At 40.1% G+C, this 21,019-nt stretch overlaps 1 protein-coding gene across 4 annotated transcripts in view; it reads left to right on the top strand.

Moving 5' to 3' along the window:
• Samd12 (sterile alpha motif domain containing 12) overlaps nucleotides 1-21,019 on the top strand; it is a 385,987-nt gene that overhangs the window by 30,668 nt on the left and 334,300 nt on the right. For all 4 annotated transcript variants that reach the window (XR_009228673.1, XM_046464750.2, XM_046464748.2 and 1 more), the window contains exon 2: nucleotides 9,922-10,100. Coding sequence is in view for 3 of the 4 variants with exons in the window: in XM_046464750.2 (XP_046320706.1) it covers nucleotides 9,922-10,100 (179 nt within the window). In the remaining variant the exon portion in view is untranslated. The remainder of the gene's footprint in view (nucleotides 1-9,921; nucleotides 10,101-21,019) is intronic.

Below are 21,019 nucleotides of genomic sequence, written 5' to 3'. Positions count from 1 at the left end.
ATCCATTTACCTGCAAATGCCATGATTTTATTCTCTTTTATTGCTGAGTAATATTCTATTGTGTATATATGCCATATTTTTTTATCCATTCATCTATTGAAGGGCATCTAGTTTGGTTCCACAGTTTAGCTATTGTAAATTGTGCTGCTATAAACATTGATGTGGCTGTGTCCCTGTAGTATGCTGTTTTTAAGTCCTTTAACCCTATTGTTTTGATAGGGAGAAAAGAACTTCTACCTGTATTTAGAGAGTTTAAGTTTTAGCATCTTATATGGAAAGCTGTATTTAGCTGACCAATGAGAGGTTAAAAATCATATTTTGGCTCTTTAGACCTTGACCCAAATAATAAAATTAAATACAAGTGAGCTCATTTAAATTTCCTGGAAATGGAGGAGTGTGGAACAAATCAGAGGCTAGTCATGCAAAGACCTGTGAGTTCTTCCTCAGTGTTGTTAGGGTGGACTGTGCTGGGTTCTACCAAATCTTGGTGTCCTCCAGGATGTGGTACACTCTACCCTAGATCAAGGGTCAGCAAGTATGTTATGTAGAAGGCCAGCCAGTAAACATTTCACTCATCAATGACCACATGGTCTCTGCCTCAGTTATTCACCATTGTAACCCCAAATTAGACATAGGTAACACATAAATAAGCATGGATGTGTTTCAGTAAAACTTTATGAACACTGGAATTTGAATTTTGTACAATTCTCTTGTGTTACAAATATTCTCCTTTACATTTTCTCCTCAATCACTTAAAAATATGAACCCTATTTTTGAATAACAAGCCATATGGAAATGGGGAAGGCTGGATTTGGTTGATAGGACAGTTTTCTGACCTCTGTCCTGGCAGACGTTTTCTGGGTAGGTTCCTTTGCCCAAGGAGACATTACACTCCCTTTCTATTAATAAACCCAAGCCTGTGTTCCTTAGACAAACATTTCTGGTGCACTCTATATATTTTTCATATGAAAACATCAGTGATCTGATTGATTCTAATAAATATGTTTCCATTCATACATACAAAAATTTTCATGAATGATCATGGCAATTTTGAGGGACACCAGAAGACCTCCAGCTGAATAAAGCTTTGCCCTCAGATCTTCACAGTGTCATCTGGATTGATTCCACCTCTAACGGTAATGTCTCTTAATAACAGCATATATTTATAATGGACCTCAACTTCTATCATGATAGGAATTATGAAACCTGGGTTAAAATATTTTCCTAGGATATTAGTTTTCTTTTCTCCTTCTTTAAAAGCAAGCTAATTAATCATATTATCAGTTGAAATAGAATTATGTGGGCTGGGGATGTGGCTCAAGCGGTAGCGCGCTTGCCTGGCATGCGTGCGTCCCGGGTTCGATCCTCATTACCAAATACAAACAAAGATGTTGTGCCCGCCAAAAACTAAAAAATAAATATTAAAATTCTCTCTCTCTCTCTCTTTAAAAAAAAAGAAATGGAATTATGTGTCATTGTGCAATAGTTCATCTGAAAGTTGTGGAAGAACTCACTCACAATGGTTTAATAAGCAGACGATTACTTTTCTCATATAGTATCTGGTCCAGAGGTGGGCATTAAAGACAAAGTTTGAGTAGCCCAATGATGCTGGAGTCAATGTGGCTGTTAGTCATTTGATCTTCTCTCAAGGTACAGCCCAAAGGTTGCAAAATGTCTGGGGCCAGTCTGGACACCTGCAGTCAAGGTAGTGAAAGAGGGCAGGATGTATTAAGACCTGTTTTTGTCAGTTCCAGTACTACTTTTCCCCATCAGACTTCTTATGTTCTTAGGCAATGACCTGTTCTTATCTACTTTTAGGTTCAAGGAAGACTGGGAAATTCAGTATTTTCTTTGTAGCCCTATCGCAGGAGATGACTGAGACTATTAGGAATGTGTTGCCAATCAAAAGTGTCTGCTACAAAGAGTTGTAGACCTTTTATGATGCTCAGATTACTTCTGCAGAGTCTCTTATGAACTTGAATCCAGAATTTAATACATGAGCCATCTCCATTAAACAGATATTAGAGGGTCTTCTATATGTACATTATATGAAGGAGGTGTGAAAGGAGAACCATGTCCCACAGGACCTTCGTCTCTTGCTAGATCTAGCAAGACATATACCTGAATCTTTAAACAAACCATCTCATTTCTAATAATGAATTATGGGGAATTGGAGTGTATTTGTTTCATTTAGTAATATTCCTTGGGTGCAGAATGTGCACAATTGTTTATCTAGGCGTTGCAGGTACACAGATGAATAAGACAGTCTGCTGTGCAGGTGGCAGTTAAGAAAATCAATATTTGGGGGGACAGCACTATGATTCTGTTATTTAACATATTTTTGGTGAATTATACAATTATGTTAGAATCAATTATTATTGTTTTGAAAAAAGTACAAGTTATTCATAAGAAGACAGTGGCAATGAGTATGATTAAAAAGATATCTTTCATATCTATGCTCATCCTCTAAACAATAATTGGGTACCTACTGGAAGTTAGTTACTTGGCTACACCCTAGATCAGAAAAGCTCAATGATTAGTAAAGTGCTTCCATGGACTCCTAGTTATAGACTAGGTATACGTATTAATAAATATTTTCAATTCATGGTGCATACACATGGAGACACATTCAGATCCTCTAGTAAGAAAAAGAGGTAAATTATCAACATTGATTAGGAGGATATATTGGGTGCAAGATTAATTAAAGCTTTACAGTGAAAAAAAAAAGCAAAAATATTTCCTGAAGGGTTTATCCATGCAAATCATCGAAGGACCAAGTATATCATATATAAAATAATCAGTTCTGTCTGAGCAGAGGTGCACTAAGCATTTCAGGTTGCTGGGAGAGGATTCTGCTTGGTGGGAGTGGAGGAACCATAGGTACAGGAGCCAGGTCATCTCGTGTGTTTGGTGGGAGTGTTTGCATATTTCCCTCTTCAAGGCAGAGCTTTATCAGAATAAAGGAACTTTTAACTTGAACACAGCTCCATCCCTTACTTCACAAGGGAGTTGTGAAGTGAGTGGGGATTGGAAGGACTGGAAAGTCACATGACTTCTTGGTGAGGAAGACTCACTTGTTCTCCCTGATGAATACAGTAGTGCTGGTGGATCCCTGGGCTCCTAGAGCATCATCGAGGAGGCACTTCCAGTCAGTCTGTTCCTGCAACTGTAACCAGCATCACATCCAAGGCCAGGCCCCGGGGGGCCCAGGATCACTTCTAGCAGTCAGAAGTTCTTTCTGCCATTAGGCTGGAACATGTTTTAGAAAAAAAAAAATTCTTTCCAGAAAAATCTCTAAAGTACTCTGATGCTGCTGAGATGTATTCTTCACACACACATAGCATGCTGTCTTGGGTGCTCATCCGTGTTGTATGTATTGAGATTTCATTCCTGTTTAAGGTGAACAAGATTTCATGGTATGCATCACATTTCGTTTATCCACCTTTCGTATATACAGAAGTACACAAAAAAAATTGTTGTAGCTGAAAATTACAAAGAGATCATTGATGAAAAAACAAACTTTTGAATAAAGATATCTTTGGAACTTGTCTTTCCATTTACTGAGACAATTGAGTGTTAAAATTCGAGGGAGTAGGTTTGTTTGTTTTTTGGTTTTGTTCTTAAAATTTTTGTTGGTTAAAATATACATAAAATATTATTCAAACCTCTTGTTACTTTTTTATACCTTTATTTAATTAATTTATTTTATATGGTGCTGAGGATCAAACCCTGTGCCTCTCACATGCTAGAGAAGCACTCTACAACTGAGCTACAATCCCAGCCTCATTCAAATCATTTTGTTTTGTTTTCTGGGTACTGGGAATTGAACTCAGGGGCACTCAGCCACTGAGCTACATCCCCAGCCCTATTTTGTATTTTATTTAGAGACAGGGTCTCACCGAGTTGCTTAGCATCTTGCTTTTTGCTGAGGCTGGCTTTGGACTCCTGATCCTCCTGCCTCAGCCTCCCAAGCCACTGGGATTACAGGCATGAGCCACCACACCTGGCTCAAACTATTTTAAGTGTACCTTCCAGTGGCATTTATTACATTCACATTGTGTATAACCATCACTAATACCCATCTCCAAAGCCATTTCTTTATCTGAAACTGGAACACTACACACATAACTTCCAGATACCCCTCATTTTCTCATGCCCAAACCCTGGGTTAACTACTGTTCTATTTTCTATCTCTGTGGATTTGTCTACTCTGAATTCCTTATATAAGAGGAATACTACAATATTTGTTTTTTTATGTCTGGCTTATTTCACTTTGGATGATGTCCTCAGTGTTCATCAATGTTGTAGTATGTTCAGGATTTCATTTCTGTTAAAGGCTAAGAAATATTTCATTGTATGTGTTTCAGTCAGGTTTTTCACTGCTATGACTAAGAGACCTAACTAGAACGACTTTACGGAGGAAATGTTTATTTGGGGGCTCATGATTTCAGAGGTCTCAATCCACAGACAGCATGCTCCATTCCTCGGGGCTTGAGGTGATGCAGAACATCATGGTGGAAGAGTGTAGTGGAAGCAGCTCACTTGATGATCAGAAAGCAGACAGAGAGGTCTCCACTTTCCAGATATAAATTTATACCCCAAACTATACGTCCATGTCCCACCTCCTCTAGCCACACTCTGATGTTTCAGCTACTGCTCAGTTAATCCCTATAGGGGGATTCATTCACTGATTGGGTCAAGAATCTCACAACCCAATCATTTCTTCTCTGAACCTTCTTGCATTGTCTCACAGGTGAGCTTTTGGGGAACACCTCACATCCAAACCATAACAGTTTATATGTTTATCTGTTCTTCCATTGATGGGCATTTGGGTTGTTTCTACCTTGTACTTAGAATACCTCCTATTTTTTTCCATACCTTCTCCCCATTAAATCAAACTCTCATACTTCCAACACTCTGCTCAAACTGATCTCTCTTCTTAAAAAGTTCTGCTCTACCCCAGTTCTATTTCCTTTTATTAGGAAACGAACACCTACACCCTTCATGTGTCAGCTCAGATCTCTTCCTTGGAAAGCCTTCTAGGAGTCTCTGGCTACCAGGTCAAGAACCTTTAGCCTGTACTGTCTCATGCTCACCATGCCCAGGTGCCTCAGCCTACTTAAATATTGAGAACGCCCACCAAATTGATCCACCTGCCTCCCCACCAGAGTTGTAAGCTCCTGGAGGGCAGTTACCATCTCCTACTCATTGCTTGGTCTCCACTCCACTTAAATGCCTATTACTCCAAGAACCTGGAGTAAAAGTCATTTAAGGAGAACCTGGCATGTAATAGGCATTTAAGGAACCTTTGATCCAATGCAGAATGAAACAGAAATCCCCTCTTCCCACAATCTTGCTTTATATTGGGAGGAACTTTCCTGCTAGTAAAAAATTGGTGCTCAAAAATGTCAGATATCTAAAACTGGGAGGCAGAATAATGATTTTTGTGGGGTGGGAGTACCAGGGATTGAACTCGGGGGCACTCAACCACTGAGCCCTATTTCGTGTTTTATTTAGAGACAGGGTCTCACTGAATTGCTTAGCACGTCACTTTGTGCTGAAGCTGGCTTTGAATTTGCAATCCTCCTGCCTCAGCCTCCTGAGCCACTGGAATTACAGGCAGAATGATGATTTTTGACTCCTGCACACATTGCCTTATTCTTCACAGAAATATCTTAATCCTCCATCACTATTCCCTCTGTGACTGCAAGCCCAGTAGTTGATTTAGGTTTTTTGTGCTTAGACTTGGTTATTTAAAACGTTTCTCACCCCCTTTGTTTTGTTTTCCCTGAAATTTCATGTCTCTAATGTTTTAAAACCAAGCAACTCTCCAATGGCTTCTTGTAGGGCGTGACCTTCTTCTCTTTGCTCATCATGTCAAAGATGCCCCCATCTCTTCTGTCCTCATCACTACACTTTCTTGTTTCCACTCTAGCTATTTACTCAATTTAGTGGGCTCAATCCCTCATGGGTCAACTTCAAAACCCTCTCCACATTCTCCTCATCTTCCCAGTCACTCTTGTGCCTACCAGAGTTCTAGTTCTTGAACTTGAACTGGCACTGCAGCTGAGTTGGGATCTGTACCTGAATTGCTTCCAGTGTGACTCAGTTCAAAGGTCACTAACATTAAATTCAGGGGGATAGTAGAGGATAGGAAAGGCAGCAGAATACAACAGACACTAGTATGGCAATATGTAAATCAGTGGATGTGTAACTGATGTGATTCTGCAATCTGTATATGGGGTAAAAATGGGAGTTCATAACCCACTTGAATCAAAGTGTGAAATATCAAGAACTATATAATGTTTTGAACAACCAACAATAAAAATTAAAAAAAAACCAAAAACATTAAATTCATACAAATGTGGAATTAAAATTAAAATCCAAAACAGATTTTACAACATTGCTTTATAAACATTGAGGTAAAATATTTCACTGCAAGTGTGTGTAGTGTGTGTGTGTATTCTAGCCATTGTTTTGAGTTGTCATCTTGAAGGTGCCACCTTTTTTTATGTACAAAAAAAATTGGAAACCAGGTGCATGGCAGGTGGAACTGCGGAGTGATCACAGTGGGATGGAACCTCTTTTAGGGAGAGGGACCAGCATTGCCAGAGGTGAAGGAAGTATATAAGTCTGCTTTGATGAAGGGTGATGGGGGAAGGGAAGAGGAGGTATTGGAAGTTACCAGCAGTTCCCTGGTATTCTTAGCCCCTGATTCTCAGGCAGAAAGCAATCAGGGTTAATACCGTTGAGAAAGATGAACAGCAGACATTTTTCTTTTCCTCTTTAATGTCTAAATCTTTCCCTTGCCAATCTGCCATCTCCCTACAGAAGCGCACCTTTTAAAATTAATCAAGATTTTGTATGTTTAATTGAATATGGATCGTAATTAGGCCACTCCTTGACTTGGAAAAACAGTGATTGACCTCATATTTTTACAGGTTTTGGCTACCAAGTTCTTTCCACCACTGCCTAATTTGGACATTGTAGTTTAGTTCCCTGGCATTGATTCTGCCCCGGCCCTATTGAGTATTGGCAATGTGTTTTGGAGAATTGTCCCTAGCTAAAGGTCAGTTGGTTTAGGAGTAACCCTGTCTTCACTGCCTGGGTTTTAGTTCAGTGATGATCATGTGATTTACTCCTGGCCAATGAGAAAAGAAGCGATATTGGAGGAGGTTTAGGGAAAACAAGACCTTGATCAGACAGGCTGTCTTTGTTGCAAGATAAAAACCAGAGGCTTGTAACTCTTGAGTACTCTAAGGGCCTCCAAGTCTAGGATAAAGGTGGTTCTCTGAGTAGCAACATGAGAGAGATGGAAAAAAGAAAAATCCAAGGTTCTTCATGACACTATTGAGCCACAAATCAACCAACTCTACACTTGTGCTGTGACTGGACCTCCTGTAATGAAAACTAATATATTTTCTCACTGTTTGATCCAGTTTGAATTTGCTCATCTCTTACTTGAAATCATGTACATCCTAAATGATCCATGATCTTTATGACCTTCCATAGACACCTGTGTTGACTTTTATGGCCAGAACCTGCCTTGAGCCTCATTTCCCTTATCTGAGAAATTAATATAATCGAGTCACAGAGTTTTCCCCAAAGAAAACTTAAACTTGGCCAGCAAGTTTAACTTGAGGGAGGCCACACAAACTGATACATACTTAGTACTTAATGTGTACCACAAAGTAGGCTGATCTTTGGCTTTAGGAAGCTTAGAGATCAGGAGAAGAGAAATTCACAGGTAATGTCTTTATGGTAGAAATAAGATCACATTGCAGAAGAACCTCTGTACAATCCATGTTTATTTTAGCTCATTCTTATTTAGATTTCGTTTCAAGATCGTATTTGTTGGGTGCTTACTATTCCAGGAACATGACCTAACATGGGGAAGATGGAAGATTGGGATGAGAAAGGGGACAAAGAGAAAGAGTTTTTGAAGGATCTGCATGTAAGCCAAACCCCGAATGACAAGTAGGAATTAGGTGAAGAATAGGGAACAACATTCCAGGCAAGGAAATATGTATAAAGTCTAGGAGGAGAGAAGGAACTTGGTGAAGCAAAAAGGAGGCATATGATGAGGAATAGCATGGTGGAAGATGGAAGTTGGAAAGATAAAAAGGAGACAGATAATGAGGGCCTTGCTGGCCAAGTTTAAGATTTTGGAATTATAAAAGTATGAAGCCATACCATTAGGAAGTTTTAAGCAGAAGAGTCTTTCCCCCACTTCCCTTCACAGTTAATTTTAATGGATCTTCAGGGTTGAGGAAGAGCTCTTGGATTAGTTTGGCAGATTGGATGTGAAAGGTGGGTAGTTTGGGCCAGGACGACAGTGGTGGTGGAGATGGTGGGAGCGATGGATCTGAGCAGCACTTTGGGTGCAGAGCTCCTGAATGTAGTGATTGAAGGAGAGGATGTGGTGAAACATGGCGAGAGTGTCGTGTGCTGATTCTCCATGGCTCCTCAGTTTCTGTGCGTATAAATGGAGAAGGCTGGAGAAAGCAATTTTTTTTTTGTACAATAACTAAAGTTCAGTTTAGATTATGTTAAGTTTGAGGCATCTGCCATGTGTTGACATAGAGACTGAGCAGCACTCATCAGGTCTGTTCAGGCTGGAGTGAAAATTGGAGTCACCTGCACATTCATTGCATCAAGAGCCATGGGGAGAGATGGCCTCTGTTAAGGAGGAAGTGGAGAATGGAAGGGAAAGGGTCCTTCCTGACTTTGGGAAGCCTTCCCTCAAGGTGAAACGTTCTTCAGAAGCCAGGGGAAGAGGAGGCCTGGGTACCCAAAATCCTCACCCAGGACTTTGAATCTTAGAAGATGGATAAGGGGAAGAATGGTGAGGAAGGAGGGGGCCAAAGATACTGGGTAAAATGAGATTACCAACAAATCAGTCTTGAGGGAGAGGGTGTGTGTGTGGTGGTATGTGTGTAAGTGTGTGTGTGTGTGGGGGGGTGGTTAAGTATTTGACCTTAAATTATCTGATGTCAAAGGGAAGGGGATGAGGATGGGAACTGAAATTTGAAGGGTTGGGGTCATACAGAGGCAAAATACTTTCTCGTAGACCTCAAAACACACATTCCTGTCACATGAACTTGGACACACACACACACACGAGTCATGTATGGTTCTTGTAACATTGACTGCTATTTCTTTGATAATACTGAGAACACAGGAGGAGATAAATACAGATTTGTTGAGTGAATAAATATCCCAGAAAATAAACTTTAGGTTTTGTTTGTGAGGGTATGCATGTTAAAGGATGTGGGGAGAGTAAGATAAAAAAATGGAAGCCACTGGGGCTTGTCTCTGTTGATCTCTTCACTCTGGTTTTTTCCTTCTCTTTCCCATAGCAGTGATGACTGTTTTAAAAAAATCACTAGTTCTTTTTGCTGCCTCCTCTTAGCTTGTGAGTTTTTTGAGGATAGCTTCTGTCCTACTTAAGTGCATGGTTCCGGGACCTGCCCCAGGATTGGCACATAGTAAATGCTCATTAAATATTGGTTGACTGAAAGGAAGAGACTTAAGTGGATATTTGGAGAATACAGAAGATTCAGAAAGGGACAGGAATGAGCACTTTTCAGATGTAGGCAGAGATATAAGCTAAATGCAATAATTGAATGTATTGGAAGCAGTCATGAAGCTGCCTAATTTGGGATTCTCATCAGAAATGTGAGGATTGCTAACTTGCTCAACTTGCAACTGGTTGCACTTAAGTCTCCCTGATTTTCAAGCTCAGGGTTCCCTACTGCCCCATACTCCTTCTTCATTCTGGTACTTCCCACAGTTATCACACTACGTCTTAACTCTCAGATGTCTTTTTGCTTCCCATTTAGGCCTGATGAAATACTTTCTGTCTTGGACACTTTCTTTATGTGAGTTGTTTTCTGAGTCCTATTTGTCCCTCTTTCCTAGCTCTCCACTGTGGTTTGAATCCACGGGGTATTGATCACCCTTCCCGTGCTGAAGGTATTAAACTGCAAATTGAAGGTGAAGGTGTGGAATCTCAATCCATTAAAAGCAAAAATTTCCAGAAGGTGCCTGACCAAAAAGGAACCCCCAAGCGACTGCAGGGAGAAGCTGAGACGCCTAAGGTAGGTAATAAGCCAGTTAACGAAGGTTTCTGAAGCTGCAGCTCCTGCAACTGCAGACTCTCTTGTGGTTCAGCCACAGAGGAGACCCGATGCTACTCTCACTAAGCACTGTAGTATCTTGGGTTAAAGGAGCACAGCATCTTGATATGTAATAATAAATGAAAATATTGACTGCCTTCCCTTTGGATGGAATTGAAACACATTTGTGGTCAGTCTAATAGTGTGGGGCTCTGAGCTATGGGTTATAGAGAAGGATGTCTTAGACTCGAAGCTGAAAGATTGACCTTCCTGGCTTAGAGTTAACCCTTCATGATGATGGGTAAATCATAGGACTCCCTGAGGCTCAGGCTCTGTATCTATAGAGTGGGAATCATAAACCTACCTCCTCAGGTTGAGTGGATCAGATGATTTTGTGCTAATGGAAGTGTTTTGTAAAAGCCCGAGTATGAGGGTCTTTTGCTGAAAAATTAATTATAATAACTGACATTTTATGAAATATATATGTTTGCAGGCACTGTTGGAAGGAATACTGATGTACTGGCTTATCTGTGTCCCAGAACCATACTATGAGGTGGATGATAGTAAACAGATCCTTAATTAGTGGAAGACAAAATTGACCAGTTTTGCTATAGGATACTTAGTTCTTTTTAGTCTTCTCTTTAAATGTAGGTACCAAAAAACTGACAAAATATGGATTGGTAAAGATACCAAAATGTGTGTTTTCCTCTTCTAAGAGCTACCTGTGTTGGAACTGGCACTATTTAGATTTTTGTCTGAAGTCAGTGAAGATGTTGGTACATAGTGTTGAAGGTGTTCCTTTCAGTTTTTCTGTTGGAAATTGAGGGAATTCGTCTTCACATAGCATTTGGTCTCTCCCTTCATGTAGTCCTTGCAGGAGAATTTCCTTTCATTGGTTTGTTGAGCAAATCCACACGTTCCAACCTTGGACAGCAAATGTAAGCACCCAAGAAATATCTTAAGTAGGAAGGTCACTTGGCTGTCCTCCAGTGACCCACTCCTGACTCCTCCACATAATGTGGTCCAAATTAAAATCACAGTGGATTGTTTTACCTACATTTTTGAATAGGCGTTATTATTTGCTCCCTTCTTGAGCTTGGATAATTAAAAACTGATGGCATTATCATGTACGTCTGTGTGGGTGTGTGGCAGGAAGTGGGGAATGATTAGTGAGGAAGATACTGCAGGGACTTTGCACTAGACTTCCTAGATGACAAGCTGTACCTCATAGGAAATGGCTGGTGATCATTCATGTTTGGTTTGTGAGCAGAGTTGGAAACAAGTGAACCAATGACATCTAAACTTGATCAATCTTTGGGGGCCACACAGAAGTCTTGAAAGAGCTAGGAAAACAAATGCCCTCAGGGTCTTCTTTGGCTAGGAAGATAAATACAATTTGTCTGAGTAAGATCCTTTCAAATGAATGGTTCAAATATTAAAAATCAGAGTGTCAAAGAAAAGTATGGATATTTAATTTTAATTCAACTTTAAACACTTCCAAATTATCTTTTTTATTTGCCCCCAAAATTGGCATATAAAAAATTGATTCCAATCCAATATGACTTCATTACTCTTGAATTATTTTGAATATGTGGTTTTATAGAATATTCTGATTTTCTATGTCACAGTTCTTTGTCTTGGTCTGTAGATCCCTTCATGGCTGATTTGTTGATAACATAATTCTTTGGTAATATAAAAGTTGAGGGACTGGGGTTGTAGCTCAGTGGTAGAGTGCTTGCATCGCACACATGAGGCACTGGGTTTGATCCTCAATACTATATAAAAATTGTTTATTGATATTGTGTCCCCAAACAAGTGTTTAAAAATATATACACGTAAAAGTTGATAATGAACCTTTCTTTAGGAATGGACCACATATTAGAAAGAAGCCAGATTCACTTTGTCCAAATTATCTATAATAAAACCCCCTAGGAGAAATGGAAGATTTTGGGGTCTTCACATGAATGTCATATTGATGGCTGAATAGACTAGAAACTTTGGTAAAACTCAGACAAGGTAATTGCCCATTTCTTATGAAGAACTAGATGGCAAATGTAGTTGCTGGGGAGACAGAATTGGAAGCACCCTCTGGGATTTCTGTGGGCTCTGTCAGCATCACACACCCTGAAGTTTCTGTCCTGTAGACAATGTGAGCTTGTTTTGCGCATGTGCAAACATACTTACATTTTCTCTTCTGTCCCATTTAGAGGGCTAGTGGGGTTTGAGGCACCTTCTTTCCTTTTGAGTGGGAAATTTAATCTCTAGTAATTTGATCTATTCTAAACTTAAGTTTAAAAAAAACTGTGGCTAGAAGTGCATGCATTTAAAGCTAATCAGTCATGTAAATTGGTACAGTTTTTCTAGAGAACAGTCTGAAGGCAGTTATTAAAATTTTAAATGTATGTAATTTTGGGGCCAGTAAATCCCTCTCTAGGTACTCATGCTAAGGAATTAATCATCAGATACTCAAGATGGCTGCAGGAGAACAGTCACTGTGAGCTGTTTGTGATTGTGCATGATGTGGAGTTACACTGGTCGTGTATTCCTGTATGAACATACGAAAGTTATGTCCAATTCATTCTATTGCCTTTACCATCCTTCCCCTTTGTCTAATCTAGTGAATTTCTATTCTCTCTGACCCCCCCACCCCCCGCCACACTTGCTGCTTATTGTGAGTTAGCATCCACATATCAGAGAGAACATTTAGCAAATGTTTTTTTGGGGATTGGCTCATTTCACTTAGAATGATATTCTCTAGTTCCATCCACTTACTGGCAAATGCCATGATTTCATTCTTCTTTATGGCTCAGTAATATTCCATTGTGTATATCTACTGCATTTTCTTTATCCATTCATCTGTTGAAGGATACCTAGATTGGTTCCATAGCTTAGTTATTGTAAATTGAGCTGCAATAAATGCTGATGTGGCAGCCTCACTATACTATGCTGATTTTAAGTATAAGTATTTTGGGTATATGCTGAGGAGTGGGATAACTGGGTCAAATGGTGGTTCCATTCCAAGTTTTCTGAGGAATCTCCACACTGCTTTCCAGAGTGATTGCACCAATCTGCTGAGCCACCAGCAATGTATGAGTGTCCTTTTCCCCCACATCCTCACCAACATTTATTGTTACATGTATTCTTGATAATTGCCATTCTGACTGGAGTGAGATGAAATCTCAATATAGTTTTTTTTTTATTTATATATGACAGCAGAATGCATTACAATTCTTATTACACATATAAGCACAATTTTTTATATCTCTGGTTGTATACACAGTATATTCACACTAATTCGTGTCTTTATACCTGTACTTTGGATAATAATGATCATCATATTCCACTATCATTAATAGGCCCATGCCCCCTCCCTTTCCCTCCAACCCCTCTTCCTTATCTAGAGTTCGTCTATTCCTCCCATGCTCCCGCTCCCTATCCCACTATGAGTCAACCTCCTTATATCAAAGAAAACATTTGGCATTTGTTTTGGGGAGATTGGCTAACTTCACTTAGCATTAAATGTGATTGATCAACAAATATATGAAAAATGCTCAACATCTCTAGCAATTAGAGAAATGCAAATTAAAACTACACTGAATTGCTAAAGATGTTGAACATGTTTTCATATATTTGTTGACCAATCACATTTCTTCTTCTGTGAAGTGTCTATTCAGTTCCCATGCTCGTTTATTGATTGGTGTGTGTGTGTGTGTGTGTGTGTGTGTGTGTGTGTGTGTATGTATGTGTTGATGTTTTTTAAGTTCTTTATATATCCTAGAGATTAATGCTGTATCTGGTGCAGGTGGCAAAGATTTGTCTCCCATTTTGTAGGCTTTCTCTTCACGTTCTTGATTGTTTTCTTTGCTGTGAAGAAGCTTTTTAGTTTGATACCAGCCCCATTTATTGATTCTTGATTTTATTCCTAAGACTTTAGGAGTCTCATTGAGGAAATTATTTCCTGACATGATGCAGAGTTATGCCTACTTTTTCTTCTAGTGGGCAGAGGGTCTCTGATCTAATGCCTATGTCTTTGATCCACTTTGAGTTGAGTTTTATGTAGGGTGAGAGACAGGAGTCTAATTTCATTTTGCAACATATGGATTTCTAGTTTTCCCAGTGCCATTTGTTGAAGAGACTATCTTTTCTCCAGTGTATGTTTATGGTACCTTTGTCAAGTATGAGATAACTGAATTTAGGTGGGTGTGTCTGTGTCTTCTATTCTAGGGCACAGCTTTTTTGCCTCTGATCCACATGGGGCATGCACAGCTGCCACAGGTGAGAGTTGAGGTAAGGGTGTGTCTCTGATACAGAGAAGGTACAGCCTCTTTCCCAGCAACCTTTTGTACCATTCTAGTCATGTGGGCTTAATGCCAAGTCACAGGTTCTGCAGACCACGTGGAGTTCCACATTACAGTTTCCAAGAAAACAACCCTGTGGGAGACAGGTCCTTCCTAGACAGGCCCAACCCTGAGGTTTACTAACCCTTTACTTACACAGCACTTTGGAGAAGACTGCTAGGAATGGTGCTTTAGCACAGGTAGAACTTGACCTGTGCTATAAAGTATGGGTAGAATTCAAAAACATAACACCAAGAATAGAAGGTACCCTTAGCAATGATGCCTAAGCATCATGATCCAAGGTGAGGCAGTGGATTGGTCAGGTTCTCTTAGAGTCAGTGTTTATGTTGTAGAAATTGAAGCCATATCAGTTGGCTGGGGGCAAGCTGTATGGGATTTGGATGTCTAAACAAAGAACATAGATTTACTTTCTACCAGCATTGTCCAATATGATAGCCACTAGCCATACATGGCTTTTAAATTTATTAAGTTGAATAATATGAAAAAAAAATCATTTCTGTGATTATCCCAGTGACTTTTTAGGAGCTTAGATAACACATATGTCTAGGGCATACATGTTTTGGACAGTGTGGACATGACCCTCGTGGCAGAAAATTCTGTTGGATGACAAGCTCTAATTTGGAAAAATTGTTGAAATTTGCTGAGTCCAGGAATAATATGAAAAATGAAATTGTGTTGACATTCTCTCTGACCCTTGTCCTTGGGCCTGGGTGGACATATGCTTCAGTCATAAAAAAAAAATTGTTAAAATATTCAGGAGTTTGGTTTGAAAGTCATGTTCCTAAATGCTTGGATGGTTGGAATTTGAGTTTCCATGGCAACTCTGGCTATGGAACAACATCAGCCCATCAGTAGGCAGGATCCTGGCTATTCCCCATCCTGGAATTCTGGGCTATGTTATCACAAGTGACCTAAACACAGCATTAGGAAATTAGAAGCTGTGTATTTCTGAAATTTCTAGGCGTTTATATAAGAAAACGTATCTAGATGTATTTTTATGCATTTCCAACAAAGGTTTCATAAAGCTAATAATCCTGATTTTCCCTGCCATGATATTAATTCCAGGCAGGACCCAAGCTCTTTGTCCCTCAAATTTGTATTTCTGCTTCACACTTTTTATTTATAAAATCTGCATTTCCATTTTACAGCTGAGAAACCCAAGAATTTAAATGACTCCTCAGTTCTCAGTTTCTGGCTAATAACTAGAGGAAGATGGAACCCAAACCTAACTCAAATAGCTCTAAATCCAGGGCTTTTATTCCCCTAACAATAAATGAACAAATGATTTATATGAAAAGAAAATATAGTCTGTTACACTGAGAATCTGGCCAACGAGGCAAAAGAAGAGGTTAAAACGCTGCGTGTATTCTTTACTCCTCCGAGGGAAACACAGCAAATCTTGATTGCTGTATTATATAAGGGAGAAACAATGCCAGTATCGAAAACAGTGAATAACTGCCCGCACTTGCCTTGGGATACATCATGTGAATCTTTGGCAGTCGATCGCCTTTTCTCATTAGGCTGATATTAGATGTAGTTTGTATTTCTTTGGCACAGAGTTAAAGGAGCTGGCCTGGAAGGCAGAAGGAGAGAGCCTGGTGTTTTGGACAAGCCATAGGCAGACAAATTAACTTGACTGCAGGGCAACTGGTGGACGTTTGTAACAATGAGCAGGAGCCATTAATCTGGGATTAAAATAGAAAGCTAAAAGAACTTGGACTTGGGTTAAAAGATGAAGCGTGGATTGTACTTAACCTTGATCAAATTACATTGCTCAGCTGCCTCTGAGAAGGTCCGTGGCAGTTTGGGGATACAATGATCTCATTCTTGGCTATCTGTATTTCTTGGCTCAAGGAACAAGTGTCTCCAAACAAAGCTGCCAACCCAATATAATGTCACCAATGATGGGAAAGGACATAATGCATGAGGAACATAATGAGTACAAATTTTAAGGATTGTCATAAGGGTCAGAACAAGAGAGGAAAGCAAGAATGACTTCATACAGAGTGAGTTCCAGGGCCCCAATATTTCTACAATGGGCGCTCGAACAGATCTCATAAGAAATTACAGTAAACTCACATGAGAAGATGTAAGCTTTTACTATAAATGTGATAAATTCTGAAAAGTGTGACAACACATAGGGTGTTTCTGAACCATAGATTCATGGTATGATCAACAAAGAAGAAAACCTAGGGAGCATCTGACAATCTCACTCATTTACAGACTTAGAAAAAATGGCTCTTCCAAGATCTTGAGGCAAAAATGTCTTTTCCAAGACCTTGAGGCTGTCAGAATACCCTAAAACACAGTTGTTGTTGTTGTTCTTCTTCTTCTTTCTTCTTTTTCTCCTTTCTCCTTTCTTCTTCTTCGGATTGAACCCAGGAACATTCAACCACTAAGCCACATCCCCAGCCCTATTTATATTTTATTTAGAGACAAGGTCTGGCTAAGTAGCTTAGGGCCTTGCTAGGTTACTGAGGCTGGCTTTGAAACTTGTGATCCTCCAGTCTCATCCTCCTGAGTCACTGAGATTACAGGAGTGTGCCACTATGCTCTGCTAAAACCCAGTTATTCTAATACATAACCACTGTTTTCCACTTTTCTTTGCCTATACAACTATATGTAATAAGCGATTGGAGCCATTGGTTTATGGTACTTTTCTGGTGAATGGAGACTATAGTGTGTGCCATTTGAGGATGTAAAATGGGGTGGAGCCCTTGAGACTCGGTAGATCACAGGGTCCAGTTCTAATTCCACTGACAATTTTGACACAGCACAGATAGGCCTCTGGAGAAAAAGGCGTTTGAGTTCTAGAGATGGCTTGTCTATTAGCACTCTGCTCAAATGTTCTTTTTCAGCCAGAAACTCTGAATCTCCATGTGTAAAACCCTTCCTAACATGGCAGCAGTTAGAGAGTCATAACAGAATTGATTGACATAATTCAAAACTCATGCATCTAGATGACGGCAACTTGTTCAACTTAGACTCGAGGAGGACAGAGATGAACATAGGTTGCACTCATTGAGCTCATTCTGCAGTTATAATGAAGAGTCTCTCAATCCTTGACAAGGGGATTTTGGAAATGCCTTGTCCCATCCAGCCAGGTGAAGGACATAGAGCAGATAATACAGAACCACATAGAAAAGGACGAGTCAGGGCAAGATGAATAGTGGAGGGTGGTCTTTGCGAGAAGGCAAGGTTTGGTCTTTGCCTACGCCTGTAGCAAGAGGGCTGATACTAGTTCCCAGTGAGGGGTTTGATGGTTCAACAAATACACATCTGTAACATAGAATTTATTCTCTCTCTCCAGTCTCTTGTTCCTGTTCTCACTCTATCTTGACATGTATCTACTAATATATCTTCTTTGTAAAGTGCATATTGTTTAGTAAGAGTTTCAAGAAATTCTTTGTGTTGGCTTTTGCTAATAGCATGCATTATAGTTGCTGCTCAAGTTGTGACTATTTGGATTCTGGTGACCATTTAGAACAGGTTTGCAAACTTATTCTGCAAAGGGCCAGACAGTAAACGGTCCAGCATGGTGGGTGTTGATAGCCCAAGTGGCTTTGAGGAGGCAGCTGCATTTCATTGAGATGCTAAGTTTAGATGGGCAGCTGCATGTCCTCACTGTGTCATATCACCTTGGCTCTGCCTCAGAATGGCGGATCAGAGATGCTGGACTGCTATCCAGTGGTACTAAGAACTGTGTGGAGAAGGGGAGTGGAGGGCGGGGAGGTACTTGAAACTGTGTTAAGAAACACCTGCTTTTTCTTCTGCTTTATAGATATGCAAATGGCCATAACTTCTGTTCTGTTGGTATATAGCTTGCCAAACGTTTATAGTTGTAAAGAAACATTATAATAAGTAATAATTTTAAACTGCCCTACATCACTGTTACATGGAGAAAGAAAGATTTCACAATAATGACTAAACTTTGGAAATAAGAGACTGTTAGGTTGAATTGGCATAGACTACTCCATTGTTCAGAGGTGGATTGGTCAGTTGTCAAGGAGCCATGTTCATTGATTCTTCTCCGTTATACTGTGGAATCCATGCATGACCTGCCTCTGCTGCCATCAGCTGGGCTCCCACTTCCATGGAGCTCAGGAACAGCCTCTTAACGGGGTTCCACTTCACTCTTGCCCTCCTGTGATTCCCTTTCCCGCACAGCAATCATGAATCAGGCAATGCCACTCACCTGCTTAGCATGCGTAATGGTTTCTCAGAGTGCTTCAAATAAAATCCAGATTTGTTATCATGATTGATAAGAAATTAAGATATCTTGTGGCCTTTTGCCTCCTACCAGGTTCTTTGAGCTCCAGACATACATGCCTTTCAGTTTCTTGAATATGCTCAGCTCATTCTCTCTGGAGCTGGTGGGGACTGCCATCCCTTCTGCCTGTGTTCTCTCCCTGGTCTTTGTGCAGCTTGTTCTAGATCCTGGACCGACAGTGTCTCTCCTGGAGGACTGCCATGACCACCCTAACTACCTTTGCCCCAGCTACTCTGACATCACTCAGTTTCATATTCCTCAAAGAACTTCTTTCTGTCTGAAATCCTGTTTGTTTTCTTTCTGTCCACTGGAATTTAAACTCCTTGAGAGTGGTTTTCTTGTCTATCTTATTCACTGCTCAAACACCAGTGCCTGCTAATGTGTCCAGCACATAATTAACGTGGGATTTTTGATAAGTGAGTAAGTCAGTTTCTGTGTCACAAAACTCCTTGCCTCATAGTTATTTCATTATTTTCAGCTTCTCCACAAGTGAACAGAAGATAAATCTCACTGGGTGCTATCATGGTTGACCTTACCAGTACTTTTCTGTACTGGCAGGTACAGGTGGTTCATCACCCACGTGATGGACAAGAGATTCTTCCATAGCTGCCACTTCATTACCCTTCATCCTTGAAATTCTAACTGACCCTTCAGGCCAGGCAGATATCGGGTCACAGTTGATGCAGGCATCCCTTCCTTTGTTCAGATAGTCTCCCTCCTTCGCTTGTATATGGTTTGCCAAGATTTCAGATGCCAAGAAGGATCCTTCAGCCTTACCTCAGTGACATTCAGGGTCTTCAGTGAGAGTGCAGCTGACTTCCCTGAAGCCTCCTCTATCTTCCTGATCTAATCCAAACGTGAGAGACATGGAAAGCAATTTCTCCTCTTTAGGAATTCCCACTTAAACCAAAAAAATCAGACCACCAGGTACACAGGCTTAAACCTCCAACATTCTTACCAGGAATGTATGAACAGTTCCAACCGTACCCTTAGACAAACATTGTTTTAGCTTGAACTGCCTTAACAAAGTTCCATAGACTGGTGGCTTTAGTGGAAGATGCAGACATTTCTTGCAGTTCTGAAAGATGGTTCTGAAGTCTAAGTTCAAGGTGCTGGCTTATCTGTTCCAGTGAGGATCCCCTTCCTGACTTGCAGATGGCCACCTTTTGCTTTGTCCTCATTTGGCAGACACCCTTTTTTTATGAGAATGCCAATCCCATTCTGACCTCATCTAAACCAGTTGCATCCCAAAGGCATCCAATTTCACCATCCCATCAGGGGTTAGGGCAAAGTGTGAAATTTATATGGCACAAACATTGAGTCCTTGATATATGCCAGCTGTGCATTTTGGTCAAAAGCCAACTGTCTATGAGCATTAAATCATTATTTGACTGAAGTTGAATATCACCATCATAAAATGAATGTTTGACATATAATAATAAATATGAGATATTAATAAGAATACCTATTTAGTACAACTTAATAAAATTAGACCAAGCAGATTTTTTTTATCTGGCATTATGGAGCAGTGGTAATAATTTCTCAAAGCTGTCATACATTTATGATACTGAAAATATGCCCTTTTCCGACTGAGGTCAACAAAGGAGCAGAATAGACTTTTTGTCAAGCTCTGTGATTACCATAGTAGTGCCAATGGTGATATCCCCCCCCAGTCATTAACCTTTCTATCTTTCCAATAATAACTGACTAAAGATTCAACTCCTAGACTTGCCATCTTGGCTGATGGTCATGATACAGTTTCATTGAAACAATCCCATAAACTAAAGCTTTGGGCTGTTGGAAAAGATGCTTTTTAAAAATTCTCAAAAATAAGTTTCATTTTATTGCTATCCCTTGTAGGGTTGTCTTTTCCCCTTAAAGGGCAGCATTTTCAAAATATTTATTATAAAACATGATTTTTAATTAAAAAATCAAAATCATCTTATAAGATTATACCATTCCTCTGCACAGGATCTGCTATTCCTATCCATTTCACTCGATTAAAAGCCAAAGTCCTTCCAGTGTCCTTCCAGACCCTGTGTGATCTGTCTCCTGACAAGTCACACATGTTACCTGCTACTGCGCTCTTCATGCTCAGGCTGCTCCTGGCTCAAACCACGCACCTGCTCAGCTCAGAGCCTTTGTCTTGGCTGCCCCCTCTGCCTAGAATCCACACTCTTTCCTCCTGATCCCTGCTGCGGTGTAACCTCCTCATGAGACAATTCTAAGGGAGTGACCTCTTTCCCACAGCCCTGATCACTTGACTCTGTCCT

The sequence above is a fragment of the Marmota monax genome, unplaced genomic scaffold (genome assembly GCF_021218885.2).
Source record: "Marmota monax isolate L192 unplaced genomic scaffold, Marmota_monax_Labrador192_F-V1.1 WCK01_AAM20220418_F8-fsc00003, whole genome shotgun sequence".
Classification (NCBI taxonomy): Eukaryota; Metazoa; Chordata; class Mammalia; order Rodentia; family Sciuridae; genus Marmota; species Marmota monax.
This window is presented reverse-complemented; position numbering and strand designations above follow the sequence as displayed.